The sequence below is a fragment of the Elgaria multicarinata genome, chromosome 9 (genome assembly GCF_023053635.1).
Source record: "Elgaria multicarinata webbii isolate HBS135686 ecotype San Diego chromosome 9, rElgMul1.1.pri, whole genome shotgun sequence".
Classification (NCBI taxonomy): domain Eukaryota; kingdom Metazoa; phylum Chordata; class Lepidosauria; order Squamata; family Anguidae; genus Elgaria; species Elgaria multicarinata.
In genome coordinates, this window is record NC_086179.1 from 67,136,799 (window position 1) to 67,159,372 (window position 22,574).

The following is a 22,574-nucleotide window of genomic DNA, read 5'->3' on the forward strand; positions in this document are numbered from 1 at the left end:
GCGTATAGAAAACGTAATTGGGATTGGAGGACAGCGTTTATTTCCGCGACGAAATAAACATGATGTTAGCCACCGCTTCCTCTTAGTGTGATATGTGGGATAATGTATTGGCACTAAAGGACAATTACTAAACATACCGCCTTCCGTTTACTATAAGAAATAATAGCGGAATTATGGGAGAGGGGGAATGAATACTGTCTTCGCTTGGGGCTGGAAGGGCGGAACATATCGCTGCCTAAACATAGGCGAAAATGTTGGTTCTATTGTTTTTTATGGGCTGCTTGTGTACTTCCACCATGGTGGAGGAGGGGGGGGAGCGAAGGAAAACGTTTCGAAGGAACCAGGAAGTTTTGCCTCCCGACGAAGGCATTGTCAATCTACATTTAACCCTCAACAGCTCCAAAATATGCTCTACGCATGCGCCCTGAGGCGGATGCGTGCGCAGTGACAGGGCTTGCGCCCGGATGTAGTGTTCCGCTACCGACGTGGGTTTTGTGCCTTGTGTCGGAAAGTCTCGCGGCAGCTTATTTGGCCGGGGCCGAAAGCAAGGGCCGCCGCCATGACCTCCGCGCTGGAAAGCTACATTAACCGTATCCTTCCGCTGGCACGGGGGCTGGGCGAAGCCGCTCAGGGCGAGGCGGGAGTGGGTCGGGGAAGGCGGTGAGGCACGGAGGGAACGCTGTGGTGATTGCTCCTCATTCCCTCAGGCTGCCTTTTGTGCCCCGCTCAAGCGAACGTCAAAGTCCGCCTTCGGTTGGCTGCGCGCGCTCCGCTAGAGCCTTTTTTGCGGGCGGGGCGGGTAACGGCAACGAAGCCAGCCGGGACTTCCGTCTTGGGTTACGTTCTATCTCCGTACGCGGTCGGAGCGGCCTCTGCGTTAGGCACGGTCGTACCGGGTGGGGGCGTCGCGCCAGCCCAGCGAATCAGGGCCTTTTGTGGGCGGAGCCTGTTCGTTTGATTCGCAGCAGCCGCAACCCTTGAAAACGTGGGGGTGGGTTGAACTCGATGCAAGGCGACTGTGAGGACAAAGGATTTCGTTGTGGAGCAACTGGCCACCGAAGGAAAACGTCCTCGTTATACCCGAACCCTAGTTACAAGTGTTCAAGGAGGCTCTGGTCAGAAGGAACCGTCCCCTACCTTTACATCACTCCTAGGCAGCATAGCTTCACTCTACTGTAAAATATATCCAGACAAGCTGGATAAGGCAACCTCGATAAATTAGACTGGTAAAACCACTGGGCTAAAGTTGCTAAAGTGTTGGTCTCGAATGTGGGAATGCCAGCTCCAAATCCCATCTAACCATGAAGCGCATGAGTGAGCATGATCTCCTGTCGAAACTGCATCAAGTGGTGTGGTTGGTTATGAGGGTTAAGCTCAGCTTCATAAAATACATAGCGGCATAAGACTACCCCTGAGTAAACTCATCTTAATCTTGATAACGTATCTTATTTTAAGGCTGTTCTTTAACTTGAGCCTCAGGTACTGTTGCTGTAATTACTTCGGATGGTCGTATGATTGTGGTAAGAAGTTCCCTTAAGTATAGATTCTATCCTTTCTAAAAGTTGTTTGTCCTGTAACAGACTTGGATATACTGTAATGGCCAAAGACATATTTGTGAGCCTTGCTGTTTTAAACAAAGTATTTCTTATTGAAGCTGTAATTCTATTCACACTTTGAAATAAGTCTGTAAACATGCTTAGGATTGATGTGCTTACTTGTGTTTTGAAAAGCACAACCCTGTCAGGTTCACACCCACTAGACAAAAGCCTCTGGTGTCAGAGGCTTGAAGTATCCTTACACAAGAGTATGGCGTATTAAACAGTGGTGCTGTGCTTATTTCTGAGTACATTAATGTAAGAGTAGCCCTGCTGAATCAGACCAAAAGTTTATTTAGTTTAGCATCCCGTTTCATGCAGTGGAAACCAGATGTCTTGACTGGTGTGGAGAATGGATGGGGAGGAATTTTTCTCCCTTTCTCATAATACTAGAACCTGGGGTCATCCCACATGCTGATTGGTGGGAGATTCCGGACAGATAAAAGGAAGTACGTCTTCACACAGTGCAGACTATGGAATTTTCTACCACAAGTTGTAGTGATGGCCACCAATTTGGATGGCTTTAAAAGGGGGTTAGACAGATTTCTGTAAGAAGCTATCAATGGCTACTAGTCCTGATGCCGCTATGCTACCTCCGGTATCAGAGGCAGTAAGCTTATGTACATCAGTTGCTGGGGAAGGTGGGTGCTGTTGTGTTTGTGTCCTGCCTGTGAGTTTCCCATCAGTAGCTGGTCAGCCACCACGAGAACAGAATGTACCCTTGTTCTGATGCAGCATGGCTCTTAAGTTCTTAACTTACAAAGAAAAGTAGAGTTGGAAGAGGCCTATAAGGCCATCGAGTCTAACCCCCTGCTCAGTGCAGGAATCCACCTTAAGCATTCCTGACAGATGGTTGTCCAGCTGCCTCTTGAATGCCGCTAGTGTGAAATGGAAGTCTACTTGAACTGGAATTACTATTGTGTGGTTAGTGGTGATTATCTAAAGTGAGATTTTCACATTTCTCACAGGAAATAACTTACAAAAAATCTACAAAATATGCCTACCTTGTAGGAGGAGCTGGACTGTTCAAGCATGAAGGAATGAAAAGTTTAATATATATATATAACACTTGATACCCAAATGCAATGATCGCAGCTCCACATTTTCTTTCCTTTAACACTGTTATTGGCAGAAAGCTGCCAAACCTTAGTGGAGAAATTATGTTGAATAATTTAGTGTAAGAAGTTCTTCTGAAGAGTTACTTAAAAATAATCTGCTTAATCTTTAAAGCTGTATCATTGTTAAGTGATGTAATATTGTATTTAAGATGTGTTTAGGAACTAGGATAAATGAAAATTTGAAACATCTAATTTTTAAAAATGTTTTTAGGGAACTCTCAAGGGCTTTGATCAGACCATCAACTTGATTTTGGATGAAAGCCATGAAAGAGTGTTCAGTTCTTCACAAGGAGTGGAACAAGTAGTATTAGGATTGTACATCGTAAGAGGAGATAACGTGTAAGTTTGGCTTTCCTCCTTTTGATTATATGTTTGTACAGTCTGAGCTGCAATAGAAGATCACAAATCTACCTCTCAGGACTTGTATGGTCTGTTTGAAAGCTAGATACTTTATATGTTCTTGATGCCTTTGCTAGAGCTCTCCATTGATGCACAATCTCAGGCTCAGTTCTTTTATTGTTGTGCACGTGTTGGCTGCTCTTATTAATTTTGAAATGTCACAAGTATACAGAACTGTACAATTTCTTCTCCCCCTCCGTTTGGCCCCTGATATTTACATGGTACTGCCATTGCTATCCCTCCCATGTGCTTTGTGCTCCTGAAATAGTAACACTATCCCTTCTGTAACACTAAAAGCTAGGCTTCAGGCTCATGACAGCCAGTAACTCGGCAACCAGCAAATGGCTTTTCACCTAGAGTTCAATATTTGCTCTAAAACTATTTAAAATAGGAGTGGGAAACTTGTGGCTGTCCTGATGTTTTGGCCTGTAACTCCCATCAATCCTAGTAGCATAGGCAATGATGAGGGATAATGGGAGCTGTAGATCAAAACATTTGGAGAGCCATAAGGTGCCCACTTCTGAATTAGGCTGCAATTTTATACATGTTTACCTGGAAGTAACCCCCAGTGAATGCAGTATGGCTTCTGAGTAGACATATATAGGGTAGTGCTGTTAAAAGCTCAGTCTTTTGAATGTTTTCTCAAAGTCTCACTGAATTGAATGATACTTAGTCCCAAGTGGATATACATAGGATTGCGATATAGCCTGAGAAAAATACTGTAGATTGTGATTGCTTTGTTAGTTGTAAAAGATAGGAAACATTTTACCCACTTTGTATCTGCCTTAGCTATGGGATAAGGTACCCAAAAGGTTACTTTAAAAAAAAAGTCATATTGTACATAAACCCTGTCCCCTTTGATATATAGCAGAGTCTGTATCAACAAAAATATTTTTCTTTGCATAATATTTTGAAAGCTAGTACATGATAAGCAGGAGTCAAATTATGTACTATTAATGTTTAATGAAGGTGCAGTCCACATTTTCATGCTGTATATATGATGTACTTGTTTCATTTAAATATCTGTATTTTGGTGACATAATCACAGTATGTTTTCTTTGCTATAAGTTAATATTAATTGTTAAGTAGAATTGGTAAATTTTAGAATGGTGGAAATCTTGTGCCATTGTATGAATTTTGTTTCAGAATTTAACACTTCATCTATCGCAATTATTTCTTTTATAGTGCTGTAATTGGAGAAATTGATGAAGAGACAGATTCGGCACTTGACCTGGGGAATATTCGAGCAGAACCTTTGAACTCAGTTGTACATTGAAAAAACAAGGATATAGAAGGACTTCATATCTGGCTGTACAGAACTATTTATAGGATAGCATGGCTACTTTTTTTACAAGTTACGTGTAATACCCTGGATAGTTTATACTCTTTATTTTGAATGTTATAGTTTGATATGTATATTAAAGTCTACATTTTATTGAAGGCTCATGAGAGATTTTTTACAAAGCAACTACATATGCAAAGAATAGGCATCCTTTACGCAGTCTAACACTCACATTTGAGTTCATAATGTAAACATGCCTAATATTTCTCCTTAGAAATTTCTATAGAAAATTAGGCCACATGTGGTATAAGTATGTTACTTGGAAGTAAGTCCACCTTACATTAGGGAGGAGAAATCCAAAATGCATGACTAGATTTCTAGGAATACAACTAAAGGATTGCACAGTGGACTGTGATCTTCCAAGTCAAGTCAATCTTGTGGACCATTTTTTACTTTCCAGAATTGTACACACATTTACTAGTATGAAAATATGCTAATATATAAGCCATTTAAAAAGCCACAAATATTTGCTTATGATTTTGAAGGAGAAAATCAGATTCTGTCAATGAGTGATTGAATAATTATTATTATTATTATTATTATTATTATTATTAATTTATATAGCACCATCAATGTACATGGTGCTGTACAGAGTAAAACAGTAAATAGCAAGGCCCTGCCGCATAGGCTTACAATCTAATAAAATCATAGTAAACAATAAGGAGGGGAAGAGAATGCCAACAGGCACAGGGTAGGGTAAGCAGGCACAGGATGCCTGATTGAAAGGATTAAATAAAATCTGTGCATCCGTACCTTATGATTACTGTAAAGTATATTTATATGGGATTGTAGCTGTATTTGTCCAAGTAGACACACTTTATAGAAATATGCTGCCATTTAAAGGAGAAAATAGTCCCCTTTCCCTCAGTATAAGCTATCACTAGCACTTGGCTCCTATAACTTCTAAAACCATTAGAGCGGCAGAGATGTATTCCTAGCTTGTCTCCTTTTGCTGTTACTCCTGAAGGATATTTTCCCTGAATTTGTTTCTAAAGTACCTGGTTTGAGGCCTCCCTATCCTACATCTTGCCTTAGTATTCACGCAGGCTGAAGTGGGAAACGCTGAACATATGGGGAATCCTTAGCGCAAATGCTTTCCTGGTGCTTTATATCTGATAAAGTGATTGAAGGGCTTTTCCCTCATCTCAATGCAGCAATAAGGCTTTAAAAAAGTCATATTGTAGCAAAAGGGGGCATTGCCCTCCAATGCAAGCACTGTAAAGCAATGAGGCTTTTAAAAAAGATCATATTGGTGCTATTGGAGGTTTTTTAAAAGCCTCCAATAGCACCAATATGATCTTTTTTAAAAGCCTCATTGCAGTGGGGGAGGGGTAATGTGTGTGTATAAGCTACATGACAGTAGGGGGGTGGGCCTGCCCGCTTTGGGATGCACCCCCACCCACTTCTGGCATGTGGCTTCCACCATGATTGCTCTGAATCAATGCACCTAAATCCTTACTTGTATTTTTGAATACAGACACAAGAACACCATCCATGCTTCAGATTTCCTCTGGTTGGGTACCTTTTCCCCATGTATATTCTAGAAGTCTTCCTGATGACAGGAACGTTTCTAGAATAATCTTAGCACTGTAATGGATCCCATCATTTCCTACCTCAGCCTTGGGAGTGTTTACAATCTTGAAATTAAGGAAAACCTGAGTTATAAAAGGGTGGCGAACCAAGAAACTATTCTTTTAAGATACCCAGTACTCTATCGTATAAGAAAAATGAAGCTTCTAAATGTAGCGTTTAGGGTACTGAACCACACCACCAACCTGCTAGAACCTACATGATTGAAGTACTGATCCCTGCTCTTTATACTGTGTTTTGTGAACCGCCCAGAGAGCTCCGGCTATTGGGCGGTATAGAAATGTAATAAATAAATAAATAAAATAATTCACCAGGTTTAGGCAAGATCGTCACATGTGATTCAGCTGCCATGCCAAGAGCAAGGTAGTCCTTAAGCCCATGCCATGTGGTGTTCTTGTTCTATAGTTGTTACTAAGCAATAGAATTGCATACAATTAGGAACACAAGGAACTGCCTTATAGTCAGACCACTGCTCTATATAGCTCAATACTGAGTATTGGCAGCAGCTCTCTAGTCTTTAGCAGCCCTACCTGGGTCTTTGGAGAACTGAACCTAGAACCTTTTGCATGTGCTCTACTGCTGGGCTTCAGCCCTTGCTGTTTTTTGTTGCTTTCAATGGAGTTGAAAACACTACAACTTGGACACAAAACCATGCTACTGAATGGAATGTCAGTTCAGCTATGTCTAGGCCATAAGAACAGGATAAAAATTTGGTGAGAAAAATTCTGAAGTTCTGAGTTCAGAGAAAAGGAATATTTTTACTAGAAGTAATACCTATAATGGTCAAGTAATTAAGATGTTTTGAAAAATTTATTAAATATAAAGTAGCATTTAAATACAGTACATAGATAAAGCAAAATTGTCATATATCCTTAAAAATGGGTGAGGGATCTTGAAGCCACTTTCATTTATCACCCAGTTTTTAAGTAACTGCAAATGCACTAGCAGTTTGGGGTAAAATTATGGGACCATTATCCAGTGTTGTGAGAGGGAAGGTTTCCCTTCCCCTCCTTGCCCCTGCAACCCCTTCCATCTGTTCCAGGGAGTCCCTCAACCCCTTAAAGATTTTAGGCGTAGCAGGGGGCTACAGATAGAAGGTGGAATCCATTCTGGAGGATGGATACTGTTGAAGACAGCCTGTGAAGTATATCTTGACTAATATGCAAGCTAATCAATTGGGATTTTTCTTACATTTAGCTATTGTCAACTTTGTGGGTTGTTCAAAATAATCTAGAATGGGTATGCAAGTTATCAATTAACTACTGGCTGTATCACTGAATCAGACCTATAGCATTACCTTTGGAAAATATTAAGAAAATTGGAGGTAGCAGATGAGTCAATATTAATTGTACCAACAGCTCCAAAAAACCCAGTTTTATTCAATTTGAACTTCAGTGCATTTTATGTACCATTCAAAAATACAAATAACGTCTCTTGGCACTATTGCCGGTATAGCATATCTAAATACTGCAGTAAAGTCACCGATGTTGACCGCTCAATGTCACACTCCTAACCTGTAAAAATGTTGCATGTGCATGGAGTACAGAAGAGGGTATAAAGCAAAAGTATCTGAAAAGCATTTTAACTGCTACCTGACAGTATACAAATCCATTTAAAAGTACAAGCAGCAAATGTATGCTAAACGAAATGCTTTGGTTTTAAACCTACATATAACAAGACAAGACTTGAGTCATCTGTAGCAGATAACATGGGCAGTTCTGAAAAACATATAGCCTAGTGTGAATTTGCTAAAGAAAAAAATATGGCTTTCGTAACAAATGTAAGAGACTATATGGCTATGCAGTATTTCTCCAGATACAAGTGCAATGTGCCTGATATGTTTATAATAGAATTCAAAGTATAAAAAGTTTTCACATTTGATATATTCAGTCCATTATAGAGTTGTGTAACAGTCACATCTACAAGCTTTCATCAGAGTTTATTCAAATCATATAGTTTTTCTTTAAAACATCAAGATACTGCTGTGTAGCCTTGGATATTTGGTCTTGCTCCACATTTAGGTTTTTTGAAGATCCATCAACTGATCCTATAGGGGAGACTCTAACAGATCCTGCATCAAGTTCAGCTTTAGCTGTAAAAATAAGAAAAGCTTATGGTTTCACAGAAAACACATTCTGACATCAAGGAGGTGATAAAACAACAGGGTAACTATTTTGTCAAGTTAAATATAAAAGTTATTAAAAGATGTGCTTTTAAAATTCAGAATAAAAGGCAGACATAGCGATTTTCTAGTAATCTTATGTTTGCAAAAGTTGCATTTATTACCGGAATAAGGACAAATTGTCTAACTTCTGTAAAAAAGAAAAAGAAAAAAGAAGAAAAAGAAAAAATATATTAACTACATTGAATATGTTATATGAGACAGGTCAAAAGGATTGCTTTGTAACTGTATATAGCAGAGGGGAGCAGGATTGCAAATCACAGTAAACCCAGTAATTTTCCAGAAAACTTTTAATCAAAAATTTCCCACTGTCCTAAAATTATTATTATTTATTATTATTTATTACATTTATATACCACCTCATAGCTGAAGCTCTCTGGGCAGTTTACAAATTGACTTAGAATTTATTTATATTTAATAAACAAAAGGTATAGTATCTTCATTTTACAAGTATGGTATGTAAACATCTCAAACATTCTTTTAATAGCCAAAGTATGGGCTTAGGGAAAAATGAAAATTACAGCTGGTATGATTTAAATGTTATATTCCAACAAATTCAAAAAATTACCTGGAAATATTTTAAAGACAATAGCACACACTTCTATTACATTGGGTTGGATCTAGACTTAGTTATGCTTACAGCAGATCCACTGAAATCAAGGGAGCTTGTGGATCCAACCCATTATTTATATCTTTAAAAAATGAAGCCACTGAAATTCATTATTATATTAAATTTTAGCATGTCTGAAGAAGTGCTTCCTAGGGACAGTCACCTAAAACAAAGTTAATCCCATTTTGATTTTAAATTTGGGAGTACTCCATCAATTCCAGTTGCCCAATATGTCTTGTATTCATTCATTACACGTTAAGAATTTTATGAAACAATGCATTTCTAAAAAAGGAAATGTGAATGCAATGTATACCAGTTTTACATTTGATCAATCCAATAAGAAAATATACAATTATGTAAATAAAGTCAAATATACCAGTTTGCATAAGTATCTAAAAATAAAAGTCAACTAGCTATTAGTCAACTCTTTAACATGCAACAAACAAGAATGGTTGATACAAATTCTGATGCAGGATGGTAGCTAGTAATAATACAAGAAACATTTAATTTTCCATTTCACCATCCACCAAAAGTTGCAGTGGATAAGTAGATATCCAACTTGACATTCACCTCAGAATATGTGGCCTTGGGCAAGTCATTGAAGCAGGATTCATACTAAGTTAATCATACTTTTGTTCCTTTGAAATTAGTGAGACAAGTTAGTTATAAATAACTTAAATACAATTGATTTCAATGGGACTAAAGCATGACTAATATTCATTTTTGTAGACTAATGGCTGGTTTGAACTAAACGTATTTCATTAGGAATCATTTTGAAAGATCCATTATACTCTTGCTGTATCTAAAAGCATAATATCCTTTACCCACAGCATATTTGCTGGTTATTTGTATAGTCTTTTAAAACTGTATGTTGTTCATCCACACAAAAATTCTGTGGGGTAAATCAGTATAATTATCAGTATTTTTATTATGTCTTTAGATATTGTAAGGCTATTTGAAAATGGATACATTTTCTTGAGCAACTGCTTAAAAATCAATCTGTAAAAATGCTTCATAATAAATCCTAGTATTAGCCAGCCATTTGGCTATAAATGGATATTTTGATTTAAGCCAGTTTTCCAAAACAGTTTTTAATGATAAACCATCTGTAGAAATCTACAAGTCTTTGTTAGTGACATCAAATAGGCTGATCAGTAATGAACTATCATATGAAATTATACTAATAAAAAGTTTATGAAAATAGTCCTTTGGTAATCGTATTATTATTTTTTCACATAGTTTGTAAGCTACAGAATTATAGGAGTAGTTTTGCCACAAGACACCTGAATACCACTACTGCTATCATTTTTCTAACAGATTTGAATTTTAAAATTGTTAGCGTGCATTTGACTAACATACCTTGGTCTAGTTCCTTGGTGATATTTTTTTCTAGTTCCAGCTGCATCTGAAATTATATTTAGATTATGGCTGACATTATATTAGCTATAAAACAAAAGCTGTAAACTTACAAAATGTTAGCAATTTCATGTTACATTACATATTTCATCTCTTATTTTGATATTTGCCATCTTCCCGTTTTTAGCCAGACTTGAGCAAATCTTTACTGACAATCAACTTTTTATGAACAAAACGTGACTGCACACTACCATTGGAAGGTAATTTAATATACAAAATCAAGTTTTGAATAATGGATCATAAACATTTCTGTCACAGATGCCAAGTAGAAAAAGGTAACAACAGTTATTGCTTTAATTGTCGAAATAACAACTAGAATTCTTTCAGTTGCTTCCTGCGTAAGTAGTTCGTAATGATGTTTTGAGAAGCAGGTCATTTTAATTACTTAGAAATCCTTGGGTGAGAGTAGTAAAGAAAATGGAATTATTTTTCATGCAAACTGAGTCAACTGAAGAAGCAACTGAAAACCTACGACTAGCTTTTTCTCCTTTTTCCTTTTTAAAAAACAAAACAAACCTAGAGATAAACATATAGTCATATTTGTCCAGTACAACACATGGCATTAAGCAATGCTGACTACACACCTTGTTAAGTATCTGGTTGCAGAGAAGAGAAGGAAGAAATAGACTTTTGATCAAGGAGCTGAAGAAGTAAAGAACAAGCCATAAGTGTATAGTTCTTACAGACAGAAATGAAAATGACCAATTTATAAGACCGTCAGAAAAGGGGAACTTACCTACAGTATGAGAAAATAAAGATCTACTATAGGGATACAATCATGTAGACTTAAGGAGTAAATCCCACTGAACTCAGTGTAACTTATTTCTTGGTAAACATGCACAACCTCTGATTATAAGACTGTGAAAATAGGATTAGTCATGCTATGGTCTTATTAAAATTAATAAGATGTGCTAGTCATGAGTAACTGAAGTCCCACTGAATTTAGTTAATGGGACTAAAGCACAACTAAGATCCAGCTTATAATTTGTAGTCAGAAAACATGGAGTTAATAAAATCTGGAATCTTTGTTACTTCCAAATGGCAAATAGTTAGCTAAAATCTGGGAAACTGCAGAGATGGCAAAATTAACAGATGCTGTTCAATCGTAGAAGTGGGGAGGAGAAGCAAAGATTTGAACAATGCTGTTGTGTCATTCTTTGGTTAGTGCTCTGAAAAAATGTGTTATGCTTAGGATAAAAAGAATGAAACTAGAAAAAGGAATGATGAGATATATAAGCTAGTGTACATTGCCAAACTGACAAGTGCAATTGAAAGATTTAACTATAACTTATACTACCTACGTGCAGTATCTTCTAGTATAAAGTTGTAAAGGTGACCTTTGTTAATACACTTGGAGCACAAACCTAAGGGATTGATGCTTGATGGACAGATTATCTCAGAGCACTATTTACCTAAAGCTATGCTAGCAAGAGCAACGGGGAGGGATGAGGATGGAAGCTTTTACAGCCCCTCATTCCTCTGCTTACAGCCTCCTCTCAGTCCATCTAACTTACCAAGCTGTGGATGGGAGGCTCTTGGATCGAGCAGATCTTGGCCTCTCCTCCTCCCTGCCCCTCAGAACTCTTCCTTTTCATGCTCCCTGGCCTCTTCTCCAAAGGATGGTGTTGCATCCTTGGAAGAAAAGAAATTCTGGTTCTTTCCACACCAGCTGTGAGCAGTGTGGGGCAGAAAAACAGACACTTGGATTACCAACCTCAAAGTCATAGCTGTGTCTGTGGATTGGTCTGTTAAAATCCTTGCATATATGAGGTATATTTAGTTTTAAGATCCAGTTAAAATCCAGTTAAAATCTAGTTAAAAATGTGTACAGGTTCAGTATCACTTACTACAGGGGATTACCCCCTCCCCCCACAACCAAATGTTAAATGTGGTGGATATTATTTTATTATTTTTTAGACTTTGGGTTCTATCCAGATTTTGTTACATGCAACTGGGCTGGGAGAAGTGGATTTTCCCAACTCACTGCTCCCCATGGTAGCTGTGGGATGGGGAATATCCTCAAAAGTCCGGCAGAGGAACCTTCCATAAGTGCTTTTCTGCCCATTCCCCCAACCCTTTGTTTAATATTTAGTATTTACAGAGGTCTATCATAGGGAGGAAGGGGCACAGACAACTGCACATCTGGTTCCAAACGTTTATGATTTGAGGAGAGGGGGTGAGCTCTGGCTATTGGGTGTTATAGATAAGTAAGTAAGTAAGTAAGTAAGTAATAAATAAATAAATCTAATCCATTTTTATGCAAAGTATAGATTTCTGCTTGATATTGCAAAACATGTAAGTTCAGAAGTCATATTGTGTAATATCTATATATTTAGATATTACACATTTAAAAAATGAGACAGAAACCAACTTCAGCCACTTCCTTCTAAAGCATTTGAGGTTAATACAGCCTGTAATCCTTTCTATAGAATATTGGTGTCTAAAATATAGAATGTTTCAGTGTCTGAAACACTTTTCAAATGTTGCATAAAATATGCTGAGTAACAATATTTAAATGCACACATCCGTCATTCCTATCTAAGACAGGGGTCAATCTAGAAATATATTTAATTTTAATTACTCAAAATTCTATGTGCCATGATAGGACTATTTTAAGTAAACTCTTAATATAAATTAATCTATAGCAATAAATGAAAACACTTTTACATTTATATATTGAGGGGCACTTATACCCAATGACACCTTATTTTATTATTCTTACCATACATGGCTCACCTGGATTATTTCCAAGTCAGCTAAAAGGCACTTAGTACTTGCTCTTTTCCCACCACACTTAGTCTAGTATGGCAGATACACAGACAACTTCAGCAGAAAGGGATAAAGCTGATAAACTCAGCATGATTCCAGTAAAGTAATACTTCTACTCTTAGCAGATGGCCTCATGTTGGAAAGGTTTGAAGCCCATTTCTCTCTACAGAAACACATCCAAACTCTGATTATCAGACTATTCTAGACATATCTAATGTTATTGTGATAATCTCCTATTATACTACCCTTTAATTAATTAAGGTACAGCTAATCTGGAGCAGACATCACTTAGACTAGACAGTTGCTTAGGGCCACTTTACCTGCTAAACTTGAAGCAGGTAGTAACAGACATTTATCATGTAGTAGCTTCTCTCCAATAACTTTTGCTTATGTCTTTATATAGCTAAGTTTTTATATCTTGAATTTTATAAATGGTGACAGTTTATTTTGGTGACAGTGGATAACATTTTTATAGTTAATAAAGGTCTGAGAATTTTATTAAACATTTTATTAAACACTGTGTCAGGGAGTTCCATAGATTCAAGCCTCGACGTTTTAAAAATACAACAAAGCCATGTTGATTCAGCAGATATGATAGCAAAGGGAGAGAAGGAAAACAGAGCCACCATCAGTTCAGCTGAGAAGCTAGGTCTTTGAAGCTTTGCTTCTGTCCAAACGATCATCCAGCAGCCATTCCATTAGGCTGTAACAGGGGCAGAGAAGAAAAGAAATGCCACCATCACCTCTGTTGAGAGATGATCAATGTTTGCTCCTCTCTGAACTATTTCCATTACAACTAGTAGTCTTACATCTGCATCTGTTTCGCTTTCCCTTTTTGTGTTGTAACTTTTTAGAGTGCAAACCAAGGACAAAGATTGCCTTTTTTCATTTATTTGGGAACCTTTCTGACTGTAGAGTGGGTATAAATACTTTAAACAAACTAACAAACAAAGACTACAGAAAGGAAAGTGTCCAATGCATTAGTCTTTTCCTTCTGCAAGCAGTCCTTTCGTATGAGCAGTGATTAAGCTAGGAAGTCTCTAATGAACCAGGTTCCCATCTCATCTGAACCAGGAAACCATGGTTACGAGTTTTGGAACAAGTGTGCTTTTAAAGTTATCATTATTTGAAACTGGTTTAATATCCTGGCTTTTTCCAAATCTGGTAATTATTATTTTTTTTGGTTTAGATGAAACACTAAACTATGGTTTATTAGAGACCTCCTAGTTTGATTATCTTGTGCTGGCATGGGCAAAAGGTTTGTGCATATTTCAGCTTAATATTATATTCATCTGAATGTAGCTGTTAGGAGGAGGAAGACTATAATCACATTTTCAACTACTTAATACAAAACGTCTTTATGAACAGATAGGTTTATAATTTAGCAATTATTATTGTGCTAGTTTATAGATGAACCTGAATACACTGCATCCTCAATCTGCCACACAGCCTGGCATGTATCAGATAGCAACTTTCAGAACAAGCTGTCACAGTATTTTTGAATTCCTATTCAAAATCATTTACAAGGTCAGGGAATGAGATGAATCTAGCAGCCGTTAATTGAAATTAATACATGTTTTGAAAATGTATGCCAGAGGAACAATATATAATGAAAGTAAAGAATTATTAACCTACTTACATTCTCTCTCCCTGCTTACATCCCTTTATTCTCATTCTGCCTCCTTCCATTTTCATTTTCTTCCTTGCTCCTCTCTAGCTTTTCTTTCCCTTCTCTGTCTCTCTTTATTGGTTTCTTTAAGACAAAGTAAGAGGCTTATCTATTTCCCCTACCAAAAACCCTGTATTGCTCTCATAATCTTTCTGAAATAATTTCCTTCCTTTACATTCTCTTATTATTTCTATTTTATCCTCATATTTAACTCCTTTGAATCACACCACTTTCAAAACAGATTGCTTACCCATAATAAACATTCTTCAAATGGCTTTCTGTGAAGTCACACATATGGGTTCCACACCTGCACAGACCAACATCAGGGAAAGTTCTAGAACTTTAGAAAGAGCTGGCACTCATCTCCTTCGTTTGAGTGGGTTGGTGAAGTGTGCACTGCACATAGGCCTAGAGAGGCAGCAAGTGTCTTTCTACTCAGTTGGACTCAGGAGACCAACAAGAATTATTACTTATGTTAGGCTAAACCTTTTATATTTTTAGAACCACTCCAGGCTCATCCTGGAGCAACAAGCACTAGCATGAAGTAAATAACACGGCATTAGGGACAGAAGTGCAAGTTAGTACACTATGAGCTTCATTTGGCAGTGCTATGAGGAATAAACACTGTCCATTTGAACCTGTCACTATCCACACTTTATCAAATTAAGGTAGCATCCGGTTATTTCATTGTTAATTGTTTTGCTGCCCATTTGGTGACCGCTAAGTTTTCTCCTCATGGACTTAAACTGTTTGGCCTCATTTTGCACTACGCAGTTCTTTGAAACAGTGCAACAATTGTGAAGGGAAGATCCTCAACACTGATGGACACAAAACGTGTGCTATGTGTTTGGGAGAGGTGCACAAAGTAGATTTATGCTCCACTGGCCCTTCAGTTTACTAAGGAAGCATGTAAGAAAAAAGCCTCTCATGTAAATACCTTCTGTACCTCTTGGGGAAGGATCAAGTGCCAGATCCTAGTTTCTAAAATTCTGGAGCTTTCCAAGAAGCTGCTCTGTGTAGGCATAGAACCCATAAGTGTGAGTTGAAAGAATTTGAAGAAAAATGTTACTTTATAAAGCTCCTTCTAGCTCTACTGGATGTCTTACATTTTATTTCATCTAGAGAATAGTATCTACACTGAGACTTCATATGACTTTCCCCTTATTGTATCTGAAAATCAGCAAACTGTACAGTGTTGCTCCATCTTGCTATTCATTATTAATACTGATTGGCCTATATTATCAAATATATTTGTATATATACTTCACATATATCTGACTATGCGAACTAACTAGAGTACAGCAAATGTCATTGCTGAGGTGATAAAATATAAATGACAAATTGACATGGTGTTAAATTTGTTCACAGTTTGGATATCCAGCTACTGTCTCCTTTCTGTTTCCCCATCCCTTTATCATCTCTCACTTGCTCCTGAGAGTAGGAACTCTTCTCTGTGAAATACAACATGTACACTAAGGGTGCAATCCTATCTCCCTGGGAGGGTGCCTCAGGGGCCATAAGATATAGCAGATCCCCACCATCATCACCAGACACACAAATACTCAGAGGGCGGAAAGAGAGTTCTGCCCTTGGAGGGGGAGATCCAACCTTGGCTCTTCACTTCTAATCCCTGCAGAAACGTATGTAGCCCTTCCCTGCCCTCCCTGACAGAGCTCAGATATCAGGAGAGGAAAAAAGTGGGTGGCAGATCAGGGGATCCATGCCCCCAACAGAAGGGAAAATTTGCGCTGGCCCTGGAGCTGGTGTAAAAAATACCCCTCTCCCATTTCTTACAATGATGGAAAGGAAACAAGTCAATTCCCCTCACCTGGAACTGGAAGGAAGGGAGGGGAAATCCACTCCTCCCTCACTTCTGCTATGTTGCGGGGCTCGGACATCGTAGCATTCTGGCGCTTTAGGTAGGATTACCCTCCCTTGATATTGTATAAGTAATAAGCAATAATGATACAAGTAACCAATGTAAAGCAAATGAGGCAAGAATGAACTTCTTAAATTCTATTAATAAGAAACTAATAATGAAAAGGAAGTAAAAGCTTTGAACCAAGAACATATATTGTAAGGTATTTTCATATTGCTGCAATACCACATAGCATAATTCCACATAGAAAAGTAGGTGTAGATGGAATCCAGTAGATTAAGAAAGACTCCAGTGGGGGGGGGGAGAGACAAAAGACAAAACAAAACTGAGAATTGAGAGGGGGACCTAACAAATGGAGGCATTATGTCACAATAAATACATTTTCTTAAATCTTATTAAGTTCTTAGGAACACATTGCCTCAGGAAAAACAAAACTTGCAAAGCTGGAAATGCCCCTCCACCTGGGCCCAAAGATCAGTGAAATATCCTAGGCCCTAAGAGAAATGCTACACTCAGTTCTAATGGTCCATACAGGCAAGGTTGAGTGTATAAGATTCATAAATGTCATGAGTTTCTTATACTATGGAATGGATTTCATTCTTGCTTTATAGAAGGTATCAAAACAGTTTCATTTCCTTTTTATGGCTCCATTATGACTGATGTTCTTCTTGAACTTAAATTAGGGTGACCATATGAAAAGGAGGACAGGGCTCCTGTATCTTTAACAGTTGTATTGAAAAGAGAATTTCTGCAGGTGTCGTTTGTATATATGGAGAACCTGGTGAAAATTCCCTCTTCATCACAACAGTCAAAGCTGCAGGTGCCCTGCCCTCTTTTAAATCTGGTCACAGTATAGCTCCTGTAGCTTTAACTGTTGTGATGAAGAGGAAATTTCACCAGGTGTGACATGCATACAAATGGCACCTGCTGAAATTCCTTTTTCTGTGCAACTGTTACAGATACAGGAGCCCTGTCCTCCTTTTCATATGGTCACCCTAACTTAAATTATACTCAGCAGTAAAAGGGTTATTTCCAAAGCATAAGATTATGGCACAATTTAAACACCAATAGCAAGGATACATAAAATTAACTGCACTGTGACATGAGGTAGTGAAAGAAACAGAACTCTGTAACCAGTCCCACAATTAATTAATTGAACACCAAACATTCACCAATTTTTTCTAAGTCATAGTTTAAAAATATAAACCTTTTTATACTTAGATATTCCTAGCTTTTTCATATTTCCTTTTTCACATAATGAATGTTTCCTTTCTGAGGGTTGGATTAAACAGAGAAGAGCAAACTATTGCTGGATAGAAGGAGAAAGCAAGCAAGACTAAAGGAACTAGCAAAACTGGAAAACAAAGCCTTTGAAAAAACCAAAACAGAGCATCATATTGAAACAAGTCTATCAGGCTACCAGGCTGGCTACTTAAAGACAAGGAATTGCTTCATTTGCCTTTTTTTTTTTTTAGGTTTTCCAAACACTATGATTTGCTCTGATAATGTTCAATAACCAAATCTCAATTAAGAAAAATCTAGTTTTAGTTAACAATGACATGAATGCACACTATAGTAAAGTATTTCTAAATGATGCATACTGTTTATCTTGTACTAGATCTTACTGTCACTTGAGCTACACAAGTTGCTCTTGTCTTGTTTTCTTTTTCAAAATTTGTTTCTCTCCCTTTAACACATCCCTCAAGCAGTACCCAATATCAGATCTTTCAGAGGTTTGCAAAGACTCAGTCCCAAAACAATTGTTCTAAGGGTCTTCTCAGAAGCCCAGTGAAGCCCAAACACATTTCTCCCATATCCAATAACTGTTCCCAGACATAAGTGGGGATTTACGATGCTCAAACAAACCTTTGGAAAAAAGAGTAGGATGCAGATACATTTTTATAATGAAAAATATTTTTTTTCAAATTGGGCATGCTATACTACTACTATTATTTTTGTTGTTGTTGACAACAACAACTATAAACCTCTGACAATTTTGGTGTCAGCGGTAAACTGATCACAAAACATTAAAACACAGAATTCTGTGTTAACACAGCTATTCAGCAGTGGGTTGTGTTCACATTAACATAAGTAAACAACATTAGGTTGTAGTGGGCCAAGTGCTGTAACAACAAAAGTGGACATTAAGATGTTATTACTTATTTCTGAAGAGAGAAGCTGGTATTATTGTCCATTACTCATTTCATTTCGTCTATTAAAGGGAAAACACAGAAGCTAAAGTACATTAAGGACTTCTAGTATGATTGTTAAACTGTAATAACTGTTCATGAGAACATGACTTAAGTTTATAGCATAATAGTAAGGACAAATCAGAATGATATTCACGATTACTAACCTTTGCCAGGTAAGCCTCCACTCTGTTTTTTGAAGCTAACGGGTTTCCAGTTGGGGTCATGAATCCTCCTCCAAGGCTAAGGGGTCTATTTAATGCTAAATTGCTGCCAATATTTCCAAGCTGAACTGTTTCCAAGACGGGACCTGAAGAAAGGCTTCCACTTATAAAGCTGTTGGCAAGTAAAGTCTTGCTCTTGTGGCGCTCGTGGAAGAGCCTGGCGTTGGCTTCTGCTAATTTCTCATTAGCTCTGTAAAAGGGGTTGCAGCAAGTGAGCAATTAACTTCTAGATCATCTTAAAAGAATAGATACATTTGAGTTTATAACAAGGAGAACCCACAGCAAAACATTGTGTTGTAGCTCCAGCCCTTAACAAGATTGTTCCTGTTTAGGGGTCTAGCTAGCCTGGAACAGGGGCCTTGTAGTCGTACTCCAGGTTCATGGGACAGGGCAGAGAATCATGAAAAAGGGATGTCTTTTTACTTCCCCATATTCCTGAAAATTTCCCCACTGTGCTATACAAGGCTAAGGGCTCAGATTCATCTCAAACTTAATTCCTGTTTTTGCGATTTAGTGAGGAAAGGAGGCGTCTGAAGAGTGGGAAAATGAAAAAGATGCCCCTTTTCCTCATATGAAATCTCCTATAGCATAGGGAGGGACATTTTTAATCCTGATGGCATGTACCCACCCAGACTCCTAGAAGCTGTTAAGAGTCTTGAACAAGCTCATTTCCTTTCCTCCCATTTTCCTCCCCTACATGTTAATGTTCCACTTCCCTGAACAATCTATAGCTTTTGAAGGTCACTGAGCATGCTCAGTTCTCAGGCCAATTTTTGTTTTATTTTTCATTTTATGAGCAAATGTGTTTCTTCTGTATATCTGGGTTAGCCTCCAGGTATGCAGAAATCACTAACTTGCATATAGTAGGTGGGCCTGTTTTGCTTCCCAGCTGATAGGCCTAGGACTACCAAGTTTGGTATTAGAAAAAACAAGTTAGGGGATGGTGGAAAGGGTGCTGAATTATTAAACACTTCCTCTGTAGTGCAGTAATGGGAGACTGCAGATTCTAGGGATAGATGAGTAGCTTCACATTCATCTAACCTCGAACCTGAGCAGTACTGTGCAGGGGAGGTAGATATATTTACCACTCCCCCTGCTGTAGTGTTTTCTTTTAACGCTGGACATTACTGATCTAAAAGTGATTCATCTGTAAAAACTGCAGGAAAGGACCACAATAAAACTCTACTTTTAGAAGTCCCTTTTGGCTTACCGATCCAATTTGCTTCCCAAAGACTTTCTCATTTTTATTTCTTCTGAATACAGTCCCTTATATCTTTCCAATTCTGTATGCGTAGACTCTTTTTGTAAGATGTTGTCTTGTTGACTACTTTTCAGTTTGGCCAACTCAGATTCCAGATCTCTAATTCTGTTCTCCAACTGATTTCTCAGGGAAGCATTACTAGTAGCTCTTATCTGTTCCAAGGTTTCTTGTGAAGCCGCCTGTGTCTAGAACACAAAGGGCAACAAGGATTAATACAAGTGTTAATTTTTGACCTTATCACCTTGCATCAATATTCTGATGAATAAATGTAGCAAGTTTTCATGACTATGGAGTGTCAAGAAATGATGAATATATTTACCTGTAAAAACAAATTGACTTCTTCCAGTTTTTGTCTTATTTCTTGTCTAGCTCGCTCTTCAATGTCTCTCTTGTATTGTTCCACATGCTTGAGGTCTATCACACTACCCTGTACATGTTGTTTGAGGTTTGCTACCTCTTCTTCCAGGTGCAATTTGCTTTTCTCCAGTTTTTCATGATTTTTATGTAGTATCTTCATAGAAGATAATTGTTCATGTAGATCGCGATTTGTAGATTCCAACTGAGTACATCTTGCTGATTCAACTTCCAAATGGTGGGAAAGTTCATCAACCTGAACAAACAAGAAGTAATGAACAAAAAAATGTTACATATCTACACAAAAATATTATTGACTAGGCCACCTGTAACACTTAGCTGTATGTGACAGATTTGGTGGCAGATTTAGGGGCTGGGGGCTATAGAAAATATGATTTTACTAGGACTGCAACATTTAATAATTTAATCAGCTAGATAAATTTATTTAAATATTTAAATATATATATACTTATCAAAAGTGCAGAAAACAAACACCATCACAATAGAGGCACTCACTACTACAAGAGAGAAAGGGGAATGCCTCTTCTAATAGGATACATGCTGCAACATCTAAAATGAAAAAAGTGCAGCTTTTTCTTTAGAACCAGTGGTTTCCCCCTCATCATTGGCATGTTCATACAGATTTAATAGACTACGTAATTAAAATCAAACTCATAAAATTAACCAAGATTTCTTTAATGAGAAAGCCCTAAGTTTAACTGATACAAAACATATCATTCATAGAAAGGTAATCAATCCACTGGAGACTTCTGGAAATCAAAGTGGTGCAGGAGGGCAAGAGGGGTGATTTAAGTCCATTTTCTCTTTCTCCTGCTACCTTTCAATTTTCCCACAACCCAAGTGTAGTTGGGGGAGGGGGAATGGGACCACAGGGAGAATTGGTGGAAATTGGATCCCCACTCTTCTTTTTACAGAAATCCCTGCTAGACCGCAGCATCTTCAATCATTCCAATCTGTTTAGAATTTGATTTGAATTGGCTATAAAACATTAAAACGTTACTAAAAAAGGATAAATACACCCTCTTGGATGAGACTGATTATCTGGATCCATTTCAGTCGGGTTTCAGGCCCGGCTTTGGCACGGAAACAGCCTTGGTCGCCCTGTATGATGACCTATGTCGGGAGAAGGACAGGGGGAGTGTGACTTTGTTGATTCTCCTTGATCTCTCAGCGGCTTTCGATACCATCGACCATGGTATCCTTCTGGAACGTCTGGCTGAGTTGGGAGTGGGGGCACTGCATTGCAGTGGTTCCGCTCCTACTTAGCAGGACGGCTCCAGAAGGTGGTGCTTGGGGGACATTGCTCGGCCCCGTGGACTCTTCAGTATGGAGTTCCGCAGGGATCGGTCTTGTCCCCCATGCTGTTTAACATGTACATGAAACCGTTGGGTGCGGTCATCCGGAGTTTTGGAGTGCACTGTCATCAGTACGCTGACGACACGCAGCTCTACTGCTCCTTTTCATCCTCATCAGGTGTGGCTGTGGATGTGCTGAACCGGTGCCTGGCTGTGACAATGGACTGGATGAGGGCTAATAAACTGAGACTCAATCCAGACAGGACTGAGATGCTGCTGGTGGGTGGTTCCTCTGATCGGATGGGGGGGCGTTCAACCGGTTCTGGATGGGGTTGCACTCCCCCTGAAGGATCAGGTTCGTAGCTTGGAGGTTCTCCTTGAACCATCTTTGTCACTTGAGGCTCAGGTGGCCTCGGTGGCACGGAGTGCTTTCTACCAACTTCGGTTGGTGGCCCAGCTACGCCCCTATCTGGACAGGGATAACCTAGCTTCAGTTGTCCATACTCTGGTAACTTCCAAATTAGATTACTGCAATGCCCTCTACATGGGGCTGCCTTTGAAGACGGTCCGGAAGCTGCAGCTTGTGCAAAATGCGGCGGCCAGATTGATAGCTGGAACAGGGAGGTTTGAGTATGTAACACCGATTCTGGCCCGCTTGCAT

General features: G+C 38.4%; 2 protein-coding genes across 2 annotated transcripts in view; one reads left to right on the plus strand and one right to left on the minus strand.

The window, feature by feature from the left end:
* Nucleotides 1–462: 462 nt before the first annotated feature.
* On the plus strand, nt 463–4,547 carry LSM8 (LSM8 homolog, U6 small nuclear RNA associated). Its single transcript, XM_063134052.1, has 4 exons — nt 463–590; nt 1,480–1,520; nt 2,925–3,052; nt 4,298–4,547. The coding sequence occupies exons 1-4, from the start codon at nt 560–562 to the stop codon at nt 4,386–4,388; spliced, it is 291 nt and encodes a 96-aa protein (XP_062990122.1). The 5' UTR covers nt 463–559; the 3' UTR covers nt 4,389–4,547.
* Nucleotides 4,548–7,001: 2,454 nt separating this feature from the next.
* The window catches only part of LOC134403678 (ankyrin repeat domain-containing protein 26-like), an 84,242-nt gene continuing 68,669 nt past the window's right edge, over nt 7,002–22,574 (minus strand). The window contains exons 36-40 of the mRNA XM_063134055.1: nt 20,563–20,853; nt 20,193–20,428; nt 18,926–19,172; nt 10,196–10,241; nt 7,002–8,136 (exon numbers count right to left, since the gene is read on the minus strand). Of these exons, the coding sequence (XP_062990125.1) occupies nt 7,988–8,136; nt 10,196–10,241; nt 18,926–19,172; nt 20,193–20,428; nt 20,563–20,853 (969 nt within the window). The 3' untranslated portion in view covers nt 7,002–7,987. The remainder of the gene's footprint in view (nt 8,137–10,195; nt 10,242–18,925; nt 19,173–20,192; nt 20,429–20,562; nt 20,854–22,574) is intronic.

Bases quoted from the DNA above. Each gene is read 5' to 3' on its own strand.
- LSM8 (XM_063134052.1), top strand. From the start codon at position 560: ATGACCTCCGCGCTGGAAAGCTACATTAACC. The intron at 591-1,479 runs GTATCCTTCCGC...CTTGAGCCTCAG, and splicing joins GCTGGAAAGCTACATTAACC to GTACTGTTGCTGTAATTACT. The intron at 1,521-2,924 runs GTAAGAAGTTCC...AAATGTTTTTAG, and splicing joins CGGATGGTCGTATGATTGTG to GGAACTCTCAAGGGCTTTGA.